Source organism: Oryctolagus cuniculus, chromosome 10, assembly GCF_964237555.1.
Source record: "Oryctolagus cuniculus chromosome 10, mOryCun1.1, whole genome shotgun sequence".
NCBI lineage: Eukaryota > Metazoa > Chordata > Mammalia > Lagomorpha > Leporidae > Oryctolagus > Oryctolagus cuniculus.
The window spans coordinates 21,254,843-21,282,789 of NC_091441.1; the positions used below are offsets into that span (position 1 = coordinate 21,254,843).

The 27,947-nt window shown below is 40.9% G+C and overlaps 1 protein-coding gene across 4 annotated transcripts in view; it reads right to left on the bottom strand.

The window, feature by feature from the left end:
- Positions 1-386: 386 nt before the first annotated feature.
- The window catches only part of WDR7 (WD repeat domain 7), a 378,155-nt gene continuing 350,594 nt past the window's right edge, over positions 387-27,947 (bottom strand). For all 4 annotated transcript variants that reach the window (XM_070050123.1, XM_070050124.1, XM_051851193.2 and 1 more), the window contains 2 exons: positions 9,027-9,131; positions 387-3,158 (listed from right to left, as the gene is read on the bottom strand). In XM_070050123.1, coding sequence (XP_069906224.1) covers positions 2,955-3,158; positions 9,027-9,131 — 309 coding nt within the window. In that variant the 3' untranslated portion in view covers positions 387-2,954. The remainder of the gene's footprint in view (positions 3,159-9,026; positions 9,132-27,947) is intronic.

Genomic DNA, 27,947 nt, shown 5'->3' on the forward strand with positions numbered 1-27,947 from the left:
CCAAACTGAGTATTAAATGAAATGAATTTAATGATCTCAGCCTAGCTCCCATGAGAGGCAGCCAACTCATGTCATCAGATCTGACAAGATACCATTTGGTACAATTAACAGTCTACTTAGGAGCAACTTAGGCAGTTCTGCTGCCCAAACCACAGGGGGTGCCGGTGAGTTTCTGGCAGGAGTGTCTCTCCATCTGAGCGTCTCACACTTCCACGCTGTGGGCAGGGACTTCCTTCCCACTGCTCTGCTGTCCTTGGTGAACACCTCTGCCTTTCCTGGAGCTGGTTCTCAGGGCAATGAGTGATTGGAAATAGAAAATGGGTGTAGACTGAGAATGCGCAACAAGAGTGAACACAGGAAAAAGTAATAATGGGAGAAAAACTATCTGCAGTACAATTCTTTTTTATTTTTTACCACACGTATGTACACAGGGACATTCAGTACACATAGAATCTATTAAGTGGAATCATCTAGAAATGTCTCGAAAGGCAGACATTTTAATTTACTTGCTGTACACAGTGAGTTCAATCATAGCAACATTTTCATACAGGTGTCACGTCATGTCATCTTTTGCTTGTAAATTACCACTGAAGCCACGTATGTCTACATTTACAAGGACAGGTCCAAATACAGTGCCAATGAAATCAATAGAACACTAAAAGTGTGCACGAGGATGACAATACGAAGTTTATGTCAGTGCTGAGAAATCTAAGCTGGCAGGAAGTTTGGGACTGCGCTTGTCAAAAAAGCCATGGAAAGACTGATGTCAAAAAGGACGCAGACGCTCGACTCCGAGTGAGAGGAGCCTGTCTGGCCATCAAACATCAGCCGCTGCAGAGACGGCCCGCTCACCCGGCCATCATTTTGGCCGTCAGTGCAGACAGAACCCATGCCCCGCATCTAGGGTTTTGCTCCTTGGGTCCTCACAGCTTTGTTCTTAGTTGCCAAGGGGGCGCCACCTGTGTGTCTGTGGTGGCCTGCCCATCCCACACCTTTCTCCTCCCCTATAGATCATTTTGTTAAAAAAACCAATGCAACTCTAATACGTTTACCTTGTATTCCAAGTAGTTTTGTCATTTAGAATAAATTAGTTTTCATTTACGTCCACAAAGTAAACACGTGTTGAGTATAGAGAAGACTCAGGAGCTGGCTGGAGAAACCAAGTGCCCTTTTGGTCCACCTCCAGTGGCTCTAGCTACCCCAAACATGGCAGCATGTTTCCCGAACACAGGAAGTCCATGCTGGAGAGCTGTCTGCTTCTTCCTTGGAAACTACATAGATAATCTGTATCAATACGCTGTACATGCATGTGGCATACATTCACTTTTTTTGTCTAAAACCAAGGACTTAGGACAGATCTGCCATCAACAGAAATAACATATTTCATATTCATATGAAAAAGACATTCTACTTATATTAATTTCTTAATATGTTCCTTAAAAATTGGTTTCAGTAAAATAACATATGTATTTGCTCCTGGACCCTGATCCTACTTTTCCGTATATTGCATGAACTCTGACAAGCTATGCTTTTCTGATTAAATGCTCCCATTATCATCTTGCTTCCTCTGTAAACTTTGCAAACTTCCTCTGAATTTAGTAAGCCATTTCTCCCAACTAACCAACCAATCAACAACCAGCCAACCTACAAAACCCCCAACTATGTACAGATGAAGGTTTGTGAGGAGGGTTTCATACAAAACATTACTTTATGGATTTTCTCCCATGACTATAAGCAAGAACCAGCATAATCTGACATAAGAAGAGAGTGATCTAGCTGAAGCTTACTTTGAAGTGTGACGAACTCTCATTGCAATGTTTCTGCAAACAAATCGAGAGCCCGCACATTTTTATATACACTCCTGTATATAAATAAACTGCATATACAAGACACTGCGCCAAAGGATTAAACCTCTAGGATACTTGTTTAAAAAGAAATGCCTTCTTGGTTTTTACTTAATTGACCAGTAGTAGTTTGAAGGCTGAACTGTAATTATTACATGATAACTGACGTATGTCATTCATGTGGGAAGTGCAGCTTTGTCGGGTTTCTGTAGGGAAGGGGAGTGCTCCTTTTAATCAAAAAGATCTGCAGCAAAGAATCAGAAGCGTCTTCATTTTAGGGCTGTGCTGCGCCTCCAAACTGGCTCCTTTATCACAAGGGTACCTTCGCGAGATCAGTGATAGTGCCTGGATAATTAAGTATTTTAGAAGTGATGCTGAGTCTTACTTTAAGCTACTAAGTATACTGACATCTAAGCAAGACGTGAACACTTCAGAAGGCTGAGAGTGTAGAAAACTGTATTTTCTACAAGGAAAAACAATTTTTGCGTGCATTTTCTCATGAACTGAAATCAGTTAGGTATTAACAGAGAAGGTGGTGGCTAAACCCTAGCCAACTGGATTGAGGGATTTCCTAGCAATCACCAGAAGCAAAGAGCCACGTAAACAGAGGATCTTTCTGGTAAACAATGGTATGCTTTAGGAAAGTCAAAGGGGAATAATTTCAATAACGAGGCTGCCGTACCACCGCGACGCGCAGTGTCAGAACGCCGGATGCAGGCAGCGCTTCAGAGCTGGGGTTTCGTGGCTGAAACACTGATTGGGGCTGGGAGTGCAATCACAGTGCTTATTGATTTTTGGGCTTCTGTTGCACCAAGCAACAAGAGCGTTCCCAGGAACCGCCGGTTTTCCCCTCCCCTCGCTGGCAGGGAAAAACTACCTAGTGACAGAGTGGCCACATCCTGGAGAGCAGTGTGCATGCCTCTGAATCGATAGGTGGCACGTGTGAGAGTCTGCCCCCTCCCCCCCGAGAAGCATGCACAAATGACAGAGACCTGGCCACGCCCCTGCACGACCTAAGTAGGCCCAAAGAATGATCCCCTGCAAGGACAGAGCAATGTCGGCCTAGAGAACGCAGGGAACTGAAATCACTTAGGGCAGCAGACAGCAGCTCTAGACCATGAAGCGGTGCTCCTTCCCGTCGTGGGCCATGAGGATGACGTTGCGGTTGGAAGTCCAGATGAGCCGGGCCAGCTTGAGGGCGTTGTGGGAGCCGGGGGAGGCCGGCTGCACGGGGGGCACCTGGTAAGTTTTAATGCAGCGTAGCTGAGGTGCCGAGTTCAGCATGCCGATGCTTCCCAGGAGTGACGTGTTCATCTGGAGGGACAGGGGACAGGACAGCACACGTGTCACTTAAAGAACCCTTCCATTTCCCTCCTATGCAGATGGGTTCCATCCCTTTGGGCTGCACATGTGCTTGCTTCCTCCTCTGCAATGGTTGTTCACGTTTATTGGGGGTTACACTGATCTCTGAAGGGCCCTTTCAGTATTTGTAATCATTCTGATGCTGTTACAGTAAATGAATATACCTAGAGAAATTTTATTTCATGGGTAGAACCTGACAGCAGGAAGAATCCACTGATCTTTAGGAGAGGAAATGAAGTACAGCTGTTAATAAGTGACTGGATTAGATGATATTTGGAAATCAGAGATATTTAAACGAAAGGCTTGTTTTGTTGTTGTTCATTAACAGCAGTGCTAACTGCATCCCCGGGAGGATGAGGCAATGAAGGCAAGGTCTGGAGTTTATGATCAGTTTGAGAACATGAAGCAGAGTTAGGTGGTAGGTAGAGAGGAGATGCGGTGCAAAGTCACTACTGCGTCAAACTCAGACCCCACCCACCCATTCTCATTCCCCAGCACGCTCACTCTTCCCTTGCTTTTTAAAAACCCAATCTCCAGCAAGCTCTGCAAGGAAAACAAGCACCCACTTCCTCCCACAGGGAGCCTGGGGCTCACTGCTTAGCCACCACGCGAAGGACAGCATCCTCTTCAGACCTGACTGACAACGACGACTTATCAGTTGGTGATTCCTGGTTTGGCGCAGTTTCTCTGGATTTGATTTAAATTTTAAATTTTCTTAATCCATTCCCATGAACAAACAATAACAGGGAAATTATGAGTCCTGAACAACCGTGCATCCGGTCAAAGTGGTTAATATTGAATGGCAATTATCTAAACAAACTGCTTTCTGAGTGACTGGGCCTGGAGGTTCCTTTGGGTTCTAAACGTTACTTACAGTGTCCTCAGTATGCATCATTTCAGCAATTACAGATCACGGGAAAGCACACGGACAACGAGAAAAGAAGCTTCTGAAATCCCACTTTTCCTTGGCGCACATTGTCACTTTCAGCCATCTACCTGGATATGGCTCTGGGGTCTTGCAGGAAGCATACTGATTGTGATGCAACACATTCACACGGTGGATACATGAACCTCCAGCAAATCCTAGGCCATTTCAGATGCGTGAGTGCTGATCTCATGCCCTGCATTTGGATCAGTGCAGAACACAAGCCATTCCTTTTCCCAGCCCTTCTCGGCAGCAGGACGGCGTGAGAGGGCGTAAATCATGGCATCTCCAGCAGACTGCGTGCAGGCTCCACTGACATTTTCACAATTTAAATCATCTTGAGTAATAACCCTTTTAAGATGACTAATGTTACTGATTTTCCTGCATTAATAATAGTGCCGAACACAACACAGAGGTGAAAAAAACCACTCGTGTGCGAGGTCACATTTTAAAACCAAATGTATGGTTATCATTAACTCTTTCTGTTGAAGCTCGCTTCGCAGTGCAAGCCAGGCGGGCCCTTGCTGCCATCCTCCCAGACCCTCGGGCCTTGTTTCCTTCCTTCCTTTTCCCCAAGACTTCACAGAAGATAAAAAGCAATGCCTCACTGTGTTCTGGAGGTTCCCAAGCAGTTTCAACATAAATAACATTGCTGAGCTTGATTTGAGAGTTCCCACTTCCACAACAGTCACAGTACATAATAATTTAGTCCTCTCGCAGAGCACATCCAAATGACCCAGAAAATTGCCAGTTAAGATTAACTGGTATCAACAGGCACGCTATGAGTGCTTTTAAAAGACTAATTTCTCAACGGATAAAGAACGGTATTTTTCATTCTTTACGGACTTTCTATGAAAATATGCATGCTGCTTGATTTCTACTGGTGGCCCAAAACCCATTGGGCACTGAGTAGGCTTAGCTGTTTCCTGATTTTTACTTCTGTCCTGCAAACATAGCCAAATCAAGAAATGGACTGAGGATTAAAGAAAGAGTAAGACAGAGTATCTTCTGTGCATGAGACAGACGGGAATGATTTTAAGAAAGGGCCGTTTGTCATAACTGGGTTCCCCTTATAACCCGAGCCATTCCTACTCTTATAAATGCCTTCAGTAGGGTCAGAAAGCCTTCTGTTTGACAAGAGGGCTATGTGAAATGCAGAAGGCACAGACCTGTTGGAGTTGCACACAGTTGGAACAATGAAGACCCCCCATGCCCACTACAATTCCTTTCTCTGCAGACCATCTTTTTCCCATGGCCTCTTCAAATGAGGGGTGGGAATGAAGTAGTAAGGGTGAGTATCGATTTTGCTGATCAACTCGGCCAAAGAATGCTCACTGTAACAATCTTGTTTTTTTTTTTTTTTTTCAAGATTACTATTTTCTTGACTGACTACAAACTATGCTAAAGCAAGGGCAATTTCAGTCTTGACTTATAAGATTTGACAACATTTTTTTTTCTGATCCCAAAGATAATAAATACTGACGGTGGAAAATTAAATAATGAAAAGAAATACAAAAACGAAAGCTGAAGACCCCTGAAATCTCACTCGCCAGAGACAATCTCTGGTGATAAACAAACAACATCTAGATCTCCCCTGTGCTTAGATTCACAGGAAGAGAAGCAGATTTAAGGAATTTTACATAAATGGGTCCATTATTAAATGCTAGCTTCACAACCTTGGTTTTCACTGAATAAAATGTTGATGGCAATATTTTCATGCTAATAATTTCAGTTCTATATAATTCTTTAAAGAGACTGAGTTGTATTCTACTGTATACCAGAATAAATAAAAAACTATACTCCATCTAATTTATTATTAGCATTTCTGAGAGAGGGTACTTTCTTGTTTTGTGGATGGTGGTGATAATAAAATTTATGTGTGATCTTTCATTATTATGCTTTCCTTGCTCAAATAACAATGGGTACACTGAAGGGAAAGACTTCAGTGGTAGGAATATGATGTTAAAGGATCAAAGGACTTGACAGATTGCCAAATGACGCTATCCACCAGCTGAGTATGTAAACGAACTGAGATGCAATCCTGGCTTTTCCCTTCTCACAAAACTTGCTCTGTGAAGACTGTTTTTTCAACATATAGAAACACATACAATTCATCAAAAGAGGAAATGTTTTAATGCTATTCTCAATGTAAGTAATGCTGCAATACTTTTACTGAGTCTCACTTGAATAATTATCCAACCAATATTTCTCATTAGCACTCATTTTTCAGCAAAGATTTTAATAGCTGATAGCTTTAGTCAGGCTCTGTATTAATAAGACTTCATTAAGTTTTCAAAATATATTACAGTACACTTACCGGAATAATATAAAAGTGTTCTCATAGATCATTAGAACTAAACAACATGTATCTAAAGAAATCAGCAAAGCCCGTTTAGGGAAAGCAGCAGTAGATCCAATACCACTTTCTAGACTCTCTTTAAATAGACAAACACTTCTGCAAGAGGTTACGCTGTATTTTCTTGATAAAGCTGGAATGACAATGCTGAAATGATCTGTTTCGGTGCCTTCTATGTGGGTGCACTACGAATTCTGACACTGATTTTAGAGTTAGGAGAGACTGGGTGTTGTCTGGCTACTCTGGCACTCTGTGGCAGCCCCTGGAGTGGACAAGTTAAAGACAAAGATACTGTGCTGTCGCCCCACCGTGCAGAGACAAAAAGACACTATTTAATGAATGCCTTCACCTCTGAGGTAAGAAACTAATCACTATTCCATCAGGCAGCCTGGCTGGAATTTTGACAGAAATAGAACAGTATTTAAGGGAGGGATGAAGGTATCCAAACATAACAGCAAAGAGCTAGACAAAGGGGAAAAAGAAGAAAGAAAATTTATCACTTGGAAAATTCCAGGTAGAAAATTCAGAAAAAATAACGGGAAAATTTAGAATCTGAGATATTCTTTTATACAAAAAATTATATTTTCTTTTTTTTTTTTTTTTGACAGACAGAGTGGACAGTGAGAGAGAGAGAGACAGAGAGAAAGGTCTTCCTTTGCCGTTGGTTCACCCTCCAATGGTCGCCGCGGCCAGCGCGCTGCGGCCAGCGCAACGCATTGATCCGAAGGCAGGAGCCAGGTGCTTCTCCTGGTCTCCCATGGAGTGCAGGGCCCAAGCACTTGGGCCATCCTCCACTGCACTCCCGGGCCACAGCAGAGAGCTGGCCTGGAAGAGGGGCAACCGGGACAGAATCCGGCGCCCTGACCGGGACTAGAACCCGGTGTGCCGGCACCGCAAGGTGGAGGATTAGCCTAGTGAGCCGTGGCGCCGGCCTAAAAATTATATTTTCTTAGCAGACACAAATTAGGCAAAAAAAAAAAAAAAAAAAAGAGGTTTTGTTTGTTTGTTTGTTTTTCCATAGTAGAAAGCAGCAACAGAAGGCAAGCCCCTCGGACAGGGCCCCCTGCCTGCCTCACTCTATGTGACAGTTCCTAGCACACAGACACCTGGTCACACTGCATGATGGGTGTTTCAACCAACATTCCCCTGAGAGTGGGAGAGAAGAGGAAATAGAAGAAATTTTGTGTCAAGGTGCAGTTGGCACAATAGCAATCACTGTGTTAGACTTGAGTGGGAACAAGGCCTTAGTAAGTGAACTCTGCAAGGCCCCACAGTTGACAGAGTCCAGCTGATGCGTCCTTAATGGACTCATGGTGGGATTTCCCTAGGAATGACCAGTCGTGGGGTTACCCACTGGGAGAAAGTTTAAGATGAGCTCATTAAGATGCTGGAAATATATTCTGGGGGAAAAGATAATGAGAAAATACACTGGAAAACGAAATTAGATGAAAATAGAAAAGTCTGACAGATTTGGAAGTTGCCATGCTTTAATAGCATGTTGTTAATTAAGCAATTTATTGTATCCATTCTACATTTTATTAGCTATTGATTTTTTAAGCCATCATCAAGTTGTGCTGAAGACTTGCTTAAACTTTTATTTTTAGTTGTCAAAGTAATAAAGTGAATCTCATAAAACACATTTGTATCATAGGAAAATAAAGGTAATAACAAACTTTTGGGGGGGTAGGTAATACATGATTTTTTGTGCTTATCAGGACTAAAAGAGTCAGGAAATTAAAGAGAATACTGAATGGAGAGACTAAGCACTGAAGATGAAACATATTCTGTGGTAAAAACTAGTTTTTACCAGTCAAAATTAATATTACTAGTCAAAAATAATATTCATTTTAATCAGAATGAAACAGACATTCATGTAGACTGCCAGCCAAAGAAAATGCAGGTTTTTATAAATGCTTTGAATGGCTTGAGAATTCAGAGCATTATATGGGAAATTCAGAATGCAAAAGAAAAATGAGATAATATAAAAAGGAATAATGAGAAAATACCCGATTGTCTTCTGTCTGTGCCCTGTTACAGCGACAGACCCAAGGATCTAGTCTGAATGCCTTGTACACATTACAGGCCTGAGCAAGGCTTCTCCTGTCGAGTTCATCTCGGGCCAGACCCTCAGATGCACCCCCTGCCCTTGCTGACTGCTGAATCACTGCCCCCGTGTCCTTAGGGGCTGGCCCTTCCGCAGCATCAGGCCTCTTGGAGCTCAGATGTCACTTCCTTTGGAAAGCCTTCCTCTCACTTCATTCTCAGGCTCCCCTCTGTACTGTAATTGCTTATTTATTGGTGTCTACTGCCGACTGCAAGCTCTGTGAGAGCAGAGGCCCCTCTTTCCAGATTGCTAATTGTATTCTCAGCACCCTGCATGCTAGTGCCTGCAACATAATTAGCAATCAATACACAAAAAAACTGTTACTTGTTGAAAGAAGGGAGGATGGAGGGTTGGGAGGCAGGTTCAACTGGAAGCCTTCCCACCAAAAGCACTTCATGTAACATTCAGTCAAGACCCTGCAGCATCTACTCTTACCTGCCAGAAGGAAATGTGGCTGTCAGTGTTGGAGTAGGTGGCCAGGTATCGTCCATCAGGAGCAAAGGCCACTGCAGTGATTGGTCCCTTGTGTCCATGGATGGTCTAAAATACAATTCAGATATCATTAATGGATTATACTCCACAGAACTATTACAAGTACACATGCAAATATGTTCAATGTTGAGCAAGTTATGGTATGGATAATTAGATGCAAGAGTTCTTTGTTTGAAAATCACAATTAAAAGAACAGAAAAGCAGCAAAAAAAATCAGGAAAAAGCATGTAACTATGGCAAACTCATGGATTAATTCATGTATGCCCACAGAGGGAAGAATTTTGCAATAATTAGAAAGGGAAGGTACTGATAATCACAACTATCCAGGAACCTTGCTCATCTGAAATGAAAATAATCAGAGTTGTATCATAACAGCCCTGGAAGGAGTTAAAGACAGTAACTTCAGCTCCTTAATAATTACAGATTCTTCATGTTTTATGCTTCATTTCCCACCAATAACAATGTGCTTCAATGCATACAGCTGCTATTAGTAAACATACATACACACATGCACTGGATGTCTGGGCACACATATAAATCAAGTATTACTAACAACAAGTTACAGAGAGTTTTGAACCTTTGCCAAATAGCTATCATTGATTTAACCATGAATAATAAAAAGGAAGCTGTATTTTAGACTAGGACTTTGACAAAGGGTCTTTACTAATTAAAAAATACACAAGCCTGATGATATTAATAATTATAGAAAACACTGGATATGAAGCAAATTAGCCTAATATAATATTTATCTCTCTACATTCAACTACAAGTAAACATACTTCTGCTATATTAACCAATATCCACTCTCTTCCCTTTGAAAGGAATGTGGAAATGTGTGCCTTTAAACTGAGATAATGCCAAGAGGGTTTGCTTCCATTTCTTATTGTGAACCACGTGTCTCAGTGGAAGAAGTTTCAGTATTTCTATATGATTTGGCTCATACATACTGTAAATTTCAGTCAGACTTTTTCATGACTTGTATCTGAACAACTAAAATGAGGAAAAGGGAGATGAGATAATGGGGCGAAAGCAAATTCCTTAATGCCCCTTGCAATCTGCTCTTTCCTGCCATTAGCTTCAAGGTACCATGGGATCCAAAGTGATGCCTGCTCTCCACACTCACAGAACAACATGAGATTGGCACCACTTTTAACACTGGGCTTTGGGCAGGCAGAAGGCACTGATCTGAGTCAGATGTCTGGGCTTGCATTTGAGATCTATACTTACTACAATGCAACCTGGGGCCAAGTGACTCAAAGTACTTAGCCTCCGAGTACCCACTGTATAATGTAAGGAGGAGGAGGATGACGATAGTGATTACACTGATGTCCAAGAGCTTTGTGAAGCTTAAATGAGATAATATACTCATAGCACTCTGCACAATGCTCCGTGTACGAAATGGATCCAATAGATACCATTAATGTGGTTATTATTCCTGCTTGCCTAGAAACAAACATGTAACATAATTACTTGAGTACACGTTTTAATGACTCTCTTCCCCCACAAATCCCTGAATCATGCATCCTAAAATCAGCACCACTGATTAAGGGTCTTCTAATCAGTGAATCCAGAAACACAGACTTCAGACTGTGGCCTTTTTTATAAAGTTGTAAGGTAACTGTCCATGGTGCTGGCCCACAAATGCGCTAAAAAGTAAGCAATGGCATGCCTGCTGAATAATTATTGCAAGAAACCAGCTGAATATCAGCTATACCATAATGAATATTATTCTAGGCAGAGGAAAAATAAAAATCTCAACCAATGAACTGGAAAGCACTGGCCATTCCTACTTCCTACATGAGTTGAATGAATTCATTGGGAAAATTATTTTTGCTTGTTAAAATCAATATTCAGTTTGGCTAAAAAAAATGAAATTCTGTGGGGTCAGTCTGAGGCTATGTTATGGCTACGACAGTGGTTGGGCAAAGTTTGTACTTGCAACAGAACTTGCATACTGAAGATCCTTAAGCTGAAAGCAGATTGTAGATTTCTTTGGTTTGACCTAAAAATGTTAAAAGAATTTCTGAGTCCTTACTTCCAACTAATCAGTTTTCATGTAAAACCAAAATTTCTAGCCCTTGTCATAGAACTTGAGGACTGGTAACACAGGGCCTTTGTGCACATGCGGCAACACCTGCCAAGGCTGAGCAGAGATGACCACTGTGGCTGGGGCACAGACACAAAAGTAGACCTGGGTACCAGCTGGCCTGGTTCACCTATTTCCTGCCTTCTCCCTCACTGCATTTAATGCAGCCCTTCTATTACAAGTATTGGATTCAATATTGCTCTTGGATCCTAGCATCCATCTAGAACTGTGAGTAAACAAAAGTTCTTGTGAGAAAAAAATAGTCCTTGAAGGCCCCCAAAGCCCAACTCTGTGCAAAGGTGGCTGGATCCTCCTCTGGAGAGCCTGCCCCTAAATTTCAAAACAGAATGCTAAGCCCACCTCCTTTAGACTAGCATCTTTCCTCAGTTAACAACCAAAATGCACTGCAGAAAAGTAGAAAGTGCAATCAATGATTTGACTGGAAACCTTTAGGTCCAAATGATGGTATACACAATAGGCATGTTCACACAAACTTTGGCGAGTCTGGCTAAATTAGCCCTGTTGTAAAAGTGGAAAACCAGACACAATGCGACCATGTTTGCTTCTCTGGAACAGCCTTTGCTAGATATTTCAAGTCTTCATCTTTCATAGAAAGCTGGCATTTAAAACTTCCACTTGAAGAATAGTCCCAAGCAAGCCAAAGACACCGCTTGTTATTACCTTGTGCCTGTAACAGAAGATTCTGAGAAATAAGTTCATTCTGGAATTTTCTGCCAGGAAAATGTTTTACTTTATATATAAATATATATATGTACACATATATATAGATATAGATATAGATATATACACACACACTTGCTTTATCAAGTAACAAAAATTACATAATCTAACAGGGACTTGCCTTGCTGCCAAGAAACTCGGAGCTAAAAGGCATGCTCATTGTATGCGTCTAGAAATAAATGCATCCTACTGACTTCAATGTTCATCACTCTGCTTTCATTTGCTGCTGACGCCCTGCTATGTACCAAGTTCAGTTTCATTTTCTTAAAGTCTGTTGAAGAGGGATACATTTTAGAGCAGACACACACACACACACACATGTACACATACTTGCACAGTAGCAGACACTACTAGATGCCCCACAGAGTTGTCTTTTAAAGCAACCTAAAGAAGAAAAACTGGGGCTGGCATTGTGGCATAGCAGGTAAAGCTGACACCCACAGTCCAGGGCATCCAATATGGGTGCTGTTTTAAGTCCCAGTTGCTTCACTTCTGATCCAGCTCTCTGCTATGGCTTGGGAAAGCAGCAGAAGATGGCCCAAGTCCATGGGCCCCTGTACCTGCGTGGGAGACCCAGAAGAAGCTCCTGGCTCCTGGCTTCAGATCAGCACAGCTCTGGCCACTGCGGCTAACTGGGGAGTGAACCAGTGGAGGGAAGACCTCTCTCTCTCTTTCCCTCTCCCTCTCCCTCTCCCTGCCTCTGTCTCTCTGTAACTCTGCCTTTCAAATAAATAAATAAATCTTGGAAAAAAAACAACAACATGGAACACTGACTGAACCTGATAGGTCGGTTGTCTTTTAGGAAAGCAAGTACCACTCTTGCCAGTGCAGATATCTCTCTAGTTGAAATAGTTTGGTACATTTGGTGAGTTCATCACCATCTCAGCCTGAAAGGTGCTTTAGTCTGTGCAGTAATGGAAATGTTGCCATTGTCTTTTGTTCAGACTCTGAACTTTTAAGATCTGTGCAGGTACCACCTGAACTGTAACTTCGACTGGCATTAGAGATGCAGCTCTACGGGATCACAGAGAAGCTGTGAGTGCTCTGTGCTGGGGCAGTCCCTGGGGCATGGCCCTCACATGCTAGACTCTAAAGGACATTTCCCAAAAGTTCAGCTTTCAAAATAAAATGAGATCGAGGATTCTAAGATGGAAGAATAGGGAGGGAGCTTACTGCTCTACTTTAGGGAAAAATATTTTTTTAAAAAAATTGAGAGTGCAATCTCAGGGAAGAGTAGGGAGAAAACTGCAGAGGAAACTCCATGCAAATTAGAGGGACACTGTGGATCTACGTGAAGGGTGTGGATGCACACAACTCAGGACACCAGCAGCCGAGAGCCTCAGCACCAGCTTTGGAGAGTGAGGTGAGACAAGATTGCAGCAGCCCAAGCCACTGGCAATAAAGCTGCAGGAAGAGCCCAGTGTGAGTCCAGCCTTTGCAGGACAGTGTAACTGCCAACTGAGATAAAGAAAAAAGGGGCACTTTCTCTCTGCCTGATCACCCAGCATTGGGGTCTTGTAACAAGCTGAGAGAGGGCAGGCGCCATTTTGGACATCTTTAACAGCTACACCAGCTTGTGTTCATGTGTCAAGCAACCAGATGAGAGGAGATGCCTGAGTCTGGCTGGGAGAATTGACAGGTGGCTGGGTGCTCATGACTGAGGGAATTATGCATGATGGGACTGTGAACACACTGTGGCTGCATGGAAGGGCACAGGGTGTGGCTGGGTCTTTGGGCAGTCACTGAGGGTGGCTCCACATGCTCAGAGCTCCATGATTACACAGAGAACTGCATGGATCCTTTGTGTGGTTCTTGGGGCAGCATGGATGAAAATTTTAACCACTGTGGCTAGTGCTCAGGTATTGGTCTCCTTGGAGTAGAAGGGGTGAGCATGAGACTATGCCAACAGAGCTGATCAAACCTCCCCCTGATTAAAAAAAGAGAGAGAGAGACAGACATTTAACATGTCCAACTTAGCTGTCACCTTGGATACTCCCCTCACCCTGGCCACATCCAGCACATGCCTCTGGGTATTCACTGAAAGAGCAGACACTCCACTAAGCCATTAAGGCATAGTCCAAAAATAAAAGCCATCACAAGAAAAAAAAAAAGTGTCTCCACAAATACCTAAAAATAAATATAGCAATTCATGGAACAGGAATACAGAAGACAACATGACACCCCCAAAAGAACACAACACTTCAATACTAGAATGTGAAGATGAAGAGATTGAAGAAATGCCAGGAACAGAATTCAAAAAATTGATTGTAGGATTACTTAGAAGTAATCAGAAGCAAATTCACAAATTAAAGAAATCTATACATGACAAAATGAATAATTTTCCTATGAAATTGAGATTTTAAAGTGAAATAAATTTTAAAATGAAATACTGGAAATGAAGAATTCAATAGATCAGATAAAAAAATATGGTGGAAAGTCTTAACAATGGACTTGGTGAGGCAGAAGTAAGAATATCCAAGTTAGAAGAAAAACTTCTGGAAATTTTATAGTCAGACCAAAAAAAAAAAAAAAGAAGAAGAAGAAGAAGAAGAAGAAGAAGAAATTAGAAAACTATAAAACAGTATTGGAGATTTATGGGACACTATCAAATGACCCCACATACTGGTCTTAGGAGTTCCTGAAGGTGTGGAAAGAGAGAATGGATTAGAAGGCCTCTTTAGTGAAATAATTCCAAAAAGTTTACCTAATTTGGAGAAAGAAAGGGACGTCCAAGTACAGGAAGCACACAGAACTCTTAATAGACATGACCAGAAAAGATCATCACCACAACACATTGTAGTCAAACTCTCCACAGTGAAACATAAAGAAGAGATTAGGAAAAACAAAAAACAAAAAACAAAAAACAAATAATAAAAGATTCTAAAGTGTGCACAACAGAAATGCCAGATTCTTTTCAGAAAATCTACAATTAGACTCACAGCTAATTTCTCATCAGAAGCCCTATAGGCTAGGAGAGAATGGTGACATATATTTCAAAACTTAAGAGAAAAAAACTGTCAACCCAGAATACTGTACTCTGCAAAGCTCTCATTTACAGATGAAGGTGAAATAAAGACTTTCCATAGAAATAGAAAATCAAAGAATTTGTCACTACTCATCAAGCCTTACAAAAGATGGTTAAGGATGTACTACATACAGAAACACAGAAACATGGTCATCACTATGAAAGAAGGTGAAGTCAGAAAATCTCCCAGCGAAAGTAAAAAGGAGATTCAAAATAAACAATAGGAATATTTATGGAAAAATGACAGCGCTAAGTTGTTGCTTATCAATAGTCACCTTGAATGTAAATGGTCTCAACTCTGCAGTTAAAAGATAAAGACTAGCTGAAAGGATTAAAAAAACAAAACCCATCTATTTACTGCCTACAAGAAACACACCTCGCCAACAACTAACTGACCACAGTGGAATGAAGTTGGAAATCAACAACTCAACAATCTCTAGAACATATGCAAACACATAGAGACTGAACAACATGTTCCTGAATGAACAGAGGGTCACTAAAGAAAAAAATTTCTGGAAACAAGTGAAGATAACAATACAACATATCAAAACTTATGAGATACAACATAAGCAGCTGAAAGGGTGCCTACTGAAGAAATTGGAAAGGCACCAAATAAATGAGCTCTCAATGTATTTCAAGGACCTAGAAAAAACAGCAAACCAAACCCTAAGTTAGTAGTAGAAAAGAAATAATTAAAATTAGAGAAAAAATAAAATTGAAACAAAAACAATGAAATACACCAGAAAAGATCAGAGAAATGAAGAGCTGGTTTTTTGAAAAAATAAACAAAATTGACACACCATTGGTCCAAATGACCCCTCCCCCTCAAAAGAGTGAAAAGAGCCAAATCAATAAAATTAGAGATGAAAAAGGAAAGGAGTAGCCAACAAATCGTTAAACCTAGAAGAAATGGATAGATTCCTGGACACATACAACCTACTTAAAGCTCATAGCTTTATAGCTATGAGCTACAAAGACATAGAAAACCTGAACAAATAACCAAGATGGAAATTGAATCAGTAATAAAGACCCTCCCAGCAAAGAAAAGCCCAGGACCAGATGGCTTCCCTGCTAAATTCTACCAGACATTTAAATTAGAAGTAACTCCAATTCTTCTCAAGCTATTCAAAACAATTGAAAGGGAGGTAATCCTCCCAAACTACTTCTATGAAACCAGCATCACCTTAATTCTTAATCCTGAAAAAGATAAAACAGAGAAAGAGAACTACAGACCAATTTCCCTGATGAACATATACACAAAAATCCTGATCAAAATACTAGTCAATTGAATCCAACAACATATCAGAAAGATCATTCACTTGGACCAAGTGGGATTTATCCCTGAGATGTAGGGGTGGTTCAACATTCCCATATCAATCAATGTGATACACCACATTAACAAACTGAAGTACAAAAACACTATGATTATCTCAATAGATGCAGAGAAAGCATTTGATAAAATACAACACCTTTTCATGATGAAAACTCTAAGCAAACTGGGCATAGAAGGAACATTCCTCAACCCATTCAAGGCAATTGATGATAAGCCAATGGCCAGAATCCTATTGAATGAGGAAAAGTTGGAAGCATTCCCACTGAAATTTGGAACAAGACAAGGATGCTTACTGTCACCACTGCTATTCAATATACTCCTGGAAGTATTGGTCAGAGCCATTAGGTAAGAAAAAGAAATAAAAGGGATACAAATTGGGAAGGAGGAAGACAAACTATCCCTATTTGCAGATGACATGATTATATATATAGGGAATCCAAAAGACTCCATTAAGAGACTATTGGAACTGATAAAAGAGTTTGGTAAAGTAGCAGGATATAAAATCAACACATAAAAATCAACAGCCTTTGTATATACATACAATGCCACGTCTGAGAAAGAACTTCTAAAATCATTCCCATTCACAATAGCTACAAAAAAAAATATCTTGGAATAAATTTAACCAGGGACATCAAAGATCTGTATGATAAGAATTACAAAACATTAAATAAAAAAATAGAAGACACAAAAAATGGAAATATCTTCCATGCTCATGGATTGGAAGAATCAATATCATCAAAATGTGCACATTACCAAAAGCAATTTATAGTTCCATGTGATACCAATCAAAATGCCAAGGACATTCTTCTCACATATAGAAAAAAAATGCTGAAATTCATATGAAAACACAGTAGACCCCAAATAACTAAAGCAATCTTATACAACAAAAACAAAGTCAGAGGCATCACAGTACCAGATTTCAAGACATACCACAAGTCAGTTATAATCAAAACAGCCTGGTACCAGTACAAAAACAGATTTATAGACCAATGGAACAGAACAGAAACTCCAGAAATCAACCCACACATCTACAACCAACTGATTTTTGACAAAGGAGCTGAAATGAATCCCTGGAGCAAAGTGTCTCTTCAACAAATGGTGCTGGGAAACTGGATCTCCATTTGTAGAAGTATGAAGCAAGACTCCTGCCTTACACTTTACACAAAAATCTGCTCAAAATGGATCAAACACCTAAATCTATGACCTCATACCATCAAATTATTACAGAACAATAGGGAAACCCTGCAAGACATTGACATAGGCAAAGCCAAAATTGACAATTGGGATTATATCAAATTGAGAAGTTTCTGTACTGCAAAAAAAAAAAAAAAAAAATACTCAGCAAAGTGAAGTGACAACCTACAGAATGGAAGAAATTATTTCCAAACTATTCAACTGATAAAAGATTAATAACCAGAATATATATGAGCTCAAAGTACTCAACAGCAACAAAACAAACAACCCAGTTAAGAAATGGGCAAAGGATTGAAACAGACATTTTTCCAAAAGAGGAAATCCAAATGGCCAGCAGACACATGAAAAAATGCTCAGGATCACTAGCCATCAGGGAAATGAAAATCAAAACCACAACGATGTTTTAACTCACCCCTGTTAGAATGGCTTACATACAGAAATCAATAAACAACAAATATTCTTGGCGAGGACACGGGGAAAAGGAACTCTAATCCACTGCTGGTGAGAACGTAAACTGGTACAGCCACTATGGAAGACAGTATACCTCAGAAATCTGAATATAGATCTACCTTATTACCCAGCCATCCCACTTCTGGGAATTTATCCAAGGGAAATGAAATCAACACATGAAAGAGTTATCTGTACCCCCATGTTTATTGCAGCTCAATTCAAAATAGCTAAGATATGGAATCAACCCCAATGTCCATCAACTGAAGACTAGATAAAGAAATTATGGAATATGTATACCATGGACTATTACATAGCAGAAAAGAAAGGAAGGAAGGAAGGAAGGAAGGAAGGAAGGAAGGAAGGAAGGAAGGAAGGAAGGAAGGAATCTTGTCGTTTTCAACAAAATGGATGACACTGGAAAACATCACACTTAGTGAAATAAGCCAGTCCCCAAAGGACAAACACCATATGTTATTCCTGATCTATAGTAACAGAGTACCTAAAAGGTAACCTATAAAAGTGAAACTGACAATTTGAGATGTGATGACTTTGAACAGCCCTTGTTTTGACTGTTGAGGAATAGTTTTTTTTCATACTATTTCTTGAACTCTTTACTTAGTATAGATTTAATCTTATATGTATAAAGTTAATTGAAAATAGATCTTAGTAAAAAAATAAGAATGAGAATAGGAGAGGGAGGAGGAAGAGGGTGGGAGTGCAGGTATGGTGAGAAGAATCACTGTGTTCCTAAAGTCATATTTATGAAATACATGAAGTCTGTATATCTTAAATAAAAGGTTTCTGGGAAAAAAATAAAATGAAGTTTGGCCCACACTTTACATGTGCATGAGTATCGTTTCTTACTATATTTTTAGTCAAAGAAATTGCTGTCCTGAAAAGACTGAAATGGAATAGAAAGAAATTAATCTAATTCAGGAAGTGCTATAACAATACGGAGTGCTCAATTGTTAAGGATCCCCCACCCCCTTTTCTTATGAAAGGAGAGGAACTGAAAGGTAGGATTAATAATGAACAATACTTAGACCTACTCAATGGTTTTTAACAGATACTTTCAACAGCCTCTGCAAAGAAATAGAATTAACCCTGTTGTAGAGAGAAGGCAGCAGAGACTAGAATTTCGAAAATGGTTTGGTCAGTGTCAACAGAAGCCACAATTGTCTAGAACAATCTCTTTAAAACTGCTCTCTGCATGGTCTGTTTCTTTTGGGAGTTGTTGATGATCTGCTTCCAGATGACAAGTCTGAGACGGAAACCAAAAAGCAGGACTCTAGGACACCCACTTTAGAGGCTGGACAGGATTAAAGAGCACATTGTACATTTATTTGCAGTTCTCATCATTTTTTAAAAAGGGGGAATGGAAAACCAAAGACCCCAGCAATTAAAGCATTTTCTGAATTTTAACATAAATTGTGAAAAAAAGATTTCTGTAGGTAGGTACAATTCTGCTATCATCAGTGTCCTCACAATGGACCCGTGTGTTTTGTACAACACTTACTAAAACAAACTGAGCCAAGAAAGTAGCACAGACTGAACCCTTAGGGGCACACAGTCTGCAGGGGTGAAACAGTACGAGGTGCCTGGGCTGTGGGCCCTCCAGGGGAATAGCATGGTTGACTCCAGATTAAGTCAGACAGCTGCAATTTGAAGGGTGCTTGAAAGATCTGCTAACCAAAACTACGGCCCCAGGTGGTTGCACATGACCTCTGAAACATGTCAAAATCCAAACGTGGTTTCAGTAGAGGCCTTGCCCTAGACTATGTTTTAGTAGAGGGCAAACAGGACAAGCATGTTTTCATGAGGTTCAAGCATGGTGGGTACCCTGAGTTTAGGGCAAGCTTGAATGAAGTGTCTGTGTCTGGGAGCAGGAAATAGGTTGGAGATGGGCCAGATGTTCAGGAAAGTGAGTGCCAAGGAAGTGAGGGTGGGACACTGAAAAGGAGAGGCCACAGCCGGGATTTACAAACACCTACATTCTCCTAGTGCTGCTCCCAACTGATGGCCACCCACAATGCAAAGGAGATGACAGGGTCTCGCCTCTGCATCTGCAGCTCTAAGCCACGCGTGGCAGCCAAAGACAGAAAGGCAGAGAAGGAGGGCAGGCTAGGGTCTGCTCTGCGAGCCTTTCTGACATCCTCATACACAGGGCCATGATTTCATGGCTGGCTGGCAGGGAGGGAGCTGCTCGAGGCAGAGGGAAGACAAAGATATCCTCCTGACTGACAGCTGCATTTGTTAGGCAGGGAAAGGCTCATCAAAAAAGAGCCATTTCTAAAGAGTTCAAAAGTTAAGAATTAATTACCTTTAAAGAAAAAAAAAAAAAACTTCCTGCTTTCTTTTCTCCTGGGGAACCAATTGGTGAAAATTTTATTAGAGATTTCAGGTTTATCTGCTTAAGGAAACAAATTGTAGACTCGAAATAATTTGGGCAGATAATAACACCATTAAAAAATAGATAATCTCATCTGTGGCCGATTAGAAGGCTCAAGTAAAGTTTAATTATCACTATGAACTAAGCCTTCTCGAGCCTTTTTGTGCATGAGCTCTTCAGACCACATGATGCTGCCAAGAACGCCAAAAGGTCACTCGCTCTTTTCTGCATGTGGACAGGGCTGCCTCAAAGCAGGTCTGACAGACGAAAATCTATTCTGTTTTCAAATCTCTCCAGAGAAGACTCCAAAACCTCCCTGGAGAACCCTTTTCAGCGTTTAACAATGTGTGCTGTCAGGAAATTTTTCCTTATATCAAATCTAAATCCAAAATGCTACAGTTTCAGCTTCCTCTGACTGTTCCCAGCAGAGATGGGGAACAGCTGGCCGCTGATCTTAGTGTGACAACCTTTTATGGACTTGAGGATTATTGGAGCAACATGTCCCTTTTTGCTTTTTATTTTAATCTTCAAGGTTAAAAAAAAATCCCAGTGACTATAACCTTTCAAGTCTAATTTTCCATCTTTTTAATAAGTTAGGTGGTTTTTCCTTAAACTCCTTAAAGTTTTTGAGTCATGACATCTTAGAATTGGATGGTATCTTAAAAGTCATCTTCTGGCCGGCCCCACGGCTCACTAGGCTAATCCTCCACCTAGCGGCGCCGGCACACTGGGTTCTAGTCCCGGTTGGGGGGTCGGTTTCTGTCCCGGTTGCCCCTCTTCCAGGCCAGCTCTCTGCTGTGGCCCGGGAAGGAGTGGAGGATGGCCCAAGTGCTAGGGCCCTGCACCCCATGGGAGACCAGGAGAAGCACCTGCCTTCGGATCAGCGTGGTGCGCCGGCCGCAGCATGCCAGCCGTGGTGGCCATTGGAGGGTGAACCAAGGGCAAAAGGAAGACCTTTCTCTCTGTCTCTCTCTCACTATCCACTCTGCCTGTCAAAAAAAAAAAAAAAAAAAAAAAAGTCATCTTCTTCAAACACATCTCAAAAGTTGGGATTTCAAAGTGGGCTAAGTACTGGATTGGAAATGTATGTCATTACAGTTTCTAATAACACCACATGGGCAGGCCAGCATTATGTTTATTTTACCAGACAATGAAATCATGGCTAACAGTTACTGCTAGAAGTAAATTTACTGGAATTCTTTAAAAAGGAAAAGGTGGTGAAGCTGTTGACCTGCGGATTGGTGACATTCAAAGTGTTTCTGGGGGGCCAGCACTATGGCATAGTGGGTAAAGCTGTCACATCCCATATGGGCGCTGGTTCAAGTCTCAGCTGCTCCACTTCCAATCCAGCTCTCTGCTATGGCCTGGGAAAGCAGCAGAAGACGGCCCAAGCACCTAGGCCCCTGCGCCCATGTGGGAGACCGGGAAGAAGCTCCTGGCTCCAGGCTTCGGATTGGCCCACCTTTGGCTGTTGTGGCCAACTGGGGAGTGAACCAGCAGATGGAAGACCTCTCCTTCTCTGCCTCTGCCTCGGTAACTCTGTCTTTCAAATAAATAGTAAACCTTAAAAACAAAACAAAAAAGTGCTTCTGGGCATCTCTAGGACACCTGGATATGGAAGCTGAGTCTTGGGTGTGCTTGAGTATGATAAACAGATTACTAGTCCCTGCTCTCAATCTTCTATTACACTTCCCCAAAGACATCAGTATACATTTTGCATTCTGTTGTTTATTCTCATTAAACACATACTCCTTTACACTTCTGGCTTGTAAAGCCTCTTCTATTTCATTCTGTCTACTTCTCCAATTTACCAAGTCTCAACACTTGCACCTATCACCTGGGTGATGAAAGAGGCTAGTTTCTGTTTCATCACTGTGGGCATCGATATAAACACACCAAATAACTTAATAGTTTCTAACAAAAATGGATTCGGCAGAGGTCAACTACAAAACAGCTCTTTTCACTATTCAAATCTATTTTAAAACTGTATACTGAAGAGCACACACAAATGCATTCTTGTGCTAGGCATTGCAGGGGCTCCCAAAAGCCTAAAATCAGAAGGAAACTTCTGAAAAGCATATGGGCCAGATATGTTATAAGCACTTTTCCATAAACTTGCTACTGCATTCAAATCAACCCTATGAGATAAGTAGGCTATTATCCCCCACTTGACAGATGAAGAAACTGAAGCACAAGGAGATGGAATAACCCGTTTTGGTTAGAATCTGGGCAGTCTGGCTCCAAGGACCTGCTGCCTCACAGAATACTAGGTGAAACAAACAGCCCGTGTTCAGAGGTGACTTGCATGGGACTGGCACTTAGGTACGGGATGCGCATACATTTTGAAGAGGCCTTCCCTTGCTGCTGCTGAAGACTTGTCTGGTGGTGTTCACACACTGCACAGTCAATCCAGGCAGTTCCAGCAGGGCTGCATGAGTACAAGAGTTTGTAGGAATAGTGGGGTCTGGCTCCACTGACCTGGATAGGCAACAGTCAGCCCTGCCCTGCAACCCTGAACCATTCCCAGGAAGCTTCACGAGCTGGTGGCTCCCACACCCAGGAACAATCCCTGGAATGGGGGCTCAACCTCCCTTCACATCCTGGTGTTGTCCTGGTCCACTGCAACCTCCTTGCCCTGCCTTTGCTGTGAGGAACAGTGACAGTCAGCACTGCCCAGCCACATTCTCCCAACAGAGTCCATGCACCTTACCAGTTATCCCCCTGTGCAGGCAGAGACAGAGTTCCCCAACCCACTGCAACAGTGGTAGATGAAGAGAAGAAAAAATGTTCCTTGACCCGGTTCCAGGAAGTTAAACTTCCCAAAGCATAGTGGCCCTGATCTTCCCTGGCTGGGGAGGAGAAAGGGCCTACGTCAGCTTCCCCAGTCTTAGGCCAGCAGTGGAAGATGGCTCCATCTCTCTCATCAGCAGCTTCCTTTCTGGTCTCCAGTGCCTGAAGGTTTTCACCCTCCCATTGGCTTGTTTGTGCCCCAAAGAGGCAATGATACCCAGGAGCAACATAAATCAGCCCTTCGTAGGATAAGGATAATTATAAAGTCAGGAGCCTGGCTGTTTTGGTTATCAACACATGGTAGACGTAATTCTAAAACTCTCTGGTACAGAAGAGAGCTGGCTTTTCTTATTGGTGGTGCTACCTTCCAAACGCACACTCGTAGCTTTAACAGTTGAACAGTGATGCTGAACAGAAATCACAGGGTTGAAAATGGGCTGTTTATAATTTCTTTTCTTGATGGAAGGCTGATGTGGGGCTTTTTATTCACATTATGTCAATTCTTACGTTTCAGAGTCAACATGTTATGACATTTTCCAATCCAGGACAAGGTAGAACTTTTCAATGAATTTTTATTTTTTTAATCACTGCTTAACTGAAAAGAATATACATTCAGAGGGAAAAACAAGTAGATTTGGTATTATTTTAACATCTTAATGGAAAGTAGTTTTAAGGATAAATATAATAAAGTAAACTATTTTAGGTTTTATTTTAAGAATCTGCTCAAGGAAACAGATTCTATTCCTTTAAAATAGCTACAGTGTTTATTGCTCATTTCTGCTACTAAAAGATCCTTATATGTCATTTGGGGAATGAAATAACTGACACTGAATAATTAAAAGAGCTTTTCAATACCTACATATTGATAATCCTTATGACACAAGCAATAGTTAAAAAAAAAACTCTTCTAGGGCTGGCACTGCAGTACATTGGATTAAACAATTATAACGTATGATTGCCTGTTCCAGTTGCTCCACTTCTGATGCAACTCCCTGCTAATGTGCCTAGGTAAAGCAGAGGAGGATGGCACAAGTGCCTGGGCCCCTGCTACTCACATGGGAGACCAAGATGGAGTTCCAGGTTCCTGGCTTTGGCCTGGCCCAATCCCAGCCAGTTGCAGCCATTTGGGGAGTGACCAGCGATGGAAAAGTATTCTCTTTCTCAAATAAAGAAGTAAATAAATAAATCTTAAATTTTGTTTTCTTCTGTAAGGGTTTGTATACCAACGTATATACACACAATATACACACATACATACATACACATAACACCCTTATTTAGGAATAGTGATAACCAACATAAATGCTCAACACTATTACACTGCTGTAATTTAGGCATTATTTCAAATTTTTATGATACGGTCACCATAATCAACTATAAATTATCAAAATTAATTTTTAAAATTTATTTTCTTTTTTATTTTGGGGAAAGAGAGAGAGAAAAGGGAAATAGAGTGACAGCGAGAACTCTTCAATCTACTGGTTCACTTCTCAAAAGCCTGCAACAGCCAGCGTTGAGTCAGGCCAAAGCCAACAGCCGGGAACTCAGTCTATTCTGAGTCTAGTCTTCCATGTGGGTAGTAAGGACCAAAGCATTTGAACCACTACCTGCTACCTCCCAGGGTATACATTAGCAGGAATCTGGATCTGAAGCAGAAGAGTGAGGTCTGAAATCAGGCATTCCAGTACTGGATTCAGGTGTTCCTGTGGTAACTACTGTACCACGTGCCTGCCCCTCAAAATTAAATTTTAAAAGGAAGGTCTTTGAATGAACAAATAGAGAACATTTAAGTCAATATTGTTTACCAATCTTAAAATATTGTAACAACAGCCTCTGAAAAATTATCTACTGGTTTAAGGAGTTTCTTCCCTTCCATCAAATGAACAATTTTCAGATTCAAAAGAAAAGTTTCCACTAATTAGATATTTACCCATCTACTAAAATCTAAGCTCTTCCTCCTCCTCGTCTTGTTGCAGAAAATCAGAAGCCGAGTGCACACACACATACACACACAGCTCTCTGCCTTGTGAAATCACGGATCTTCAGGATGAAGTAAATATAAAATATTCAGTTAAACTATACAAAATTGATTTTCCTCCTTTGCATGTCAATTTTATAGAATCATACTTTGAAAATTAAGTTTGCCCCAAATTCTAAATATCACAATTTTCCTAGTTATTATACAATATAATTATCATCAAATGTTGGATAATAAGATTACAACAGTGTATTTGTATTGTAAGATTCTGCAACTCAGCAATAACATAAAAGAATTCTAGTTAAAGATATGACTCAAAATATATTGTTTAGTCATATATAAATTCAACATTTTAAAATATAATTATAGAACCACATATAAAGATTATTCACTGATACTCAAACATTGAATGCTAATGTGATTTAATTAACATGGTTCAGTTTGAAATACAAAAGTGAATTAAATATCAAACATTCACTCTGCAGAAATGAAATAATTATGAAACACTTATGGAAATACAACTTGCAAATGCTTACAAAATCACAGAAAATGGTCCACTTACTGTCCCCTTCCCCCTACACACAGATTTAGGCAGACCTAAAAGCTATTTTTTTCGCTTGGCAATTCTCACATAAATCTATTTAAACACATGCTAGAAGTCTTAAAATATGCAAAGTTTCGTTTCTGGATTTTCCGACTGAAAATCCTGTTGTTAAGCCGTCAAAAATGGCCATATAACTCGAAGAAGACAGGCGTTAGTATTGCTGAAGGCAAAGCTGTGCTGCAGGAGCGAATCTCTACCGCTCACACTTGCGGGGTCTTCCTAGCAGAACTGTCTCGTTCATCATTGTTCCCTCTCAAACCAATGCAGGTCCTTGCATGGCCGTGCTTCTGCAGACACACATCTGCATTAACCACATCCCTAAGTAAATATCCATCATGACAGCCTCAGCATTTTTGTGGGTTCTGATTTGGGTTAAGGTCAACAGAAGGTGGTTGGCATCGGACAGGGACTCTTACACATGTTACCTCATATCTCATCACTTCTCTTGCTTGGCCTACTGCCCAGTGACACAAAATTGACATGTAGAAGGCACTGAGGATACAGAATTTGTATTTTTCAAAAACACATTTCAAAATAATTTAACATTTTTACCGTCTCCCCAAGAGAAATGACTTAAAAGTATTAAAGGAAATTAAGGTATCCCACAAAATTGTAAAATCCACACTCAGACATATAGTAACCAACGTCTCTATATTTACTAGATCAAGATTATTTGGGGGAATGACGGTGGATATCCACTAATACACAATACAGGCTTGGGAATTTTACACGTGGATGTGTACTTCATTATACCTCTCCACTTTACTAAAACACAAAATCAGATTAGTCTGGAACACGCTGTTCTGTATTACGAGGTTGATTTCTTTTATTAAGAAATACCAAGTTATAAAGATATAAAACTACTCTCCTGGCTTTGATGTGACATCCAAATTTTTCTTGACATTACAATAGTAATTCTCGTAAACAACACAATATTATAAGTATTTTTTCACATAGCAACTGCATTTGAAAATATTCCTGAGCAATTTCTGTGACAAAATAACACTGAAGGTATTTGTCAGTTCCTGGCGTATTCTTAGAGGATCCCACATTATCCAGGGGATTAACATTTGTCTTTGCTGGTTTTACAAATGGATTACATTTTCACATTTACTTATTTGTATATAAGGATAAGGTCTACCTAGCCTCCTTATGGGATTAAATATTTTCAGGACAAATGTAGCTAAAAATGTTTACTGAGAGCTCTTGGCCCTGTACTTAACACGAGAGTTCAAAGATGAGCCATGAGTGCTGTCCGTGAACAGAAGAGGGCAGATGGACAGGCTGACACAAGTAACCGCTGTATGGTGTAATCAATGGCATAGCAGAAACACGTACACGGTGCCATAGACACACTGGTGAGCAGATGTCAGGATAAGGTACAGAGAGGTGCTATCTGAAGTGAGTGTTAAAGGATAAACAAAGATGGACAGAAGGACAGAAGTGCAAGCCCATCGAAGCAGATAGCCAAGTCTAGGCTACCATTTGCAGAGTAAAGATGTGAGCAGGGTGCATTTCTGTGTCACTCTGCCTGAGGAAGTGCCAGCAGGCACAGGGAGTTGGGGGAACAGGCTTGGAAATGAGGCAACAAGGCAGCTATGGCCAGGCTATACACAGCTTTCTTTGTGCTGTTATTTGGACTTAATACATAGTCAATAGAGAGTTTTATAAAGTTTATAAATAGGAGACTGGTCAGATCAGTCATTAATTTTTTTATCAGAGCATAGAGGAGAAAGTAGAAAAAAGGACTGGTTGGGAAGTAAATATAATAGATAAGTGAGGAGTTGAATGAGGAACCAGGTACAGCATGAATGACCTCTAACCCCCAAGCTGGGTAGGTGGTGATGCTGGAACCTGGTTGGACAGGCACAAAGGAAGATGATATTGTGGTAGGAGGGTGTTCTGTGCGGAAGAGGGAATTGTCAGGGGAAACAATGAGTTTTGTTTGGGACATGGAGAAATTAAGGGAGAGGAGTCAAGCAGGATGCCAGAATGATGTCAGAGAGTTAGAAAGATAAATACAAGCTCCTGAACAGGCCGATGCAAAGAAGAAAGATTTGAGAGTCATTAGCACATAGATATTAATAGATATTACAGGCATGAACTCTTGCACCCAGCACTGTTCCTGAGATACAGAACTTGCTCCAGGAATATCTGCTGAAGGACCAGATCTAAGTGGTTGAGAGAATCCACAAAGAACAGACAGAGCGAAAAGATGAAAAGGAGGACAATAAAATGAAAAGGGACACTAACAGTGTCGGGGTGGGCAGAACA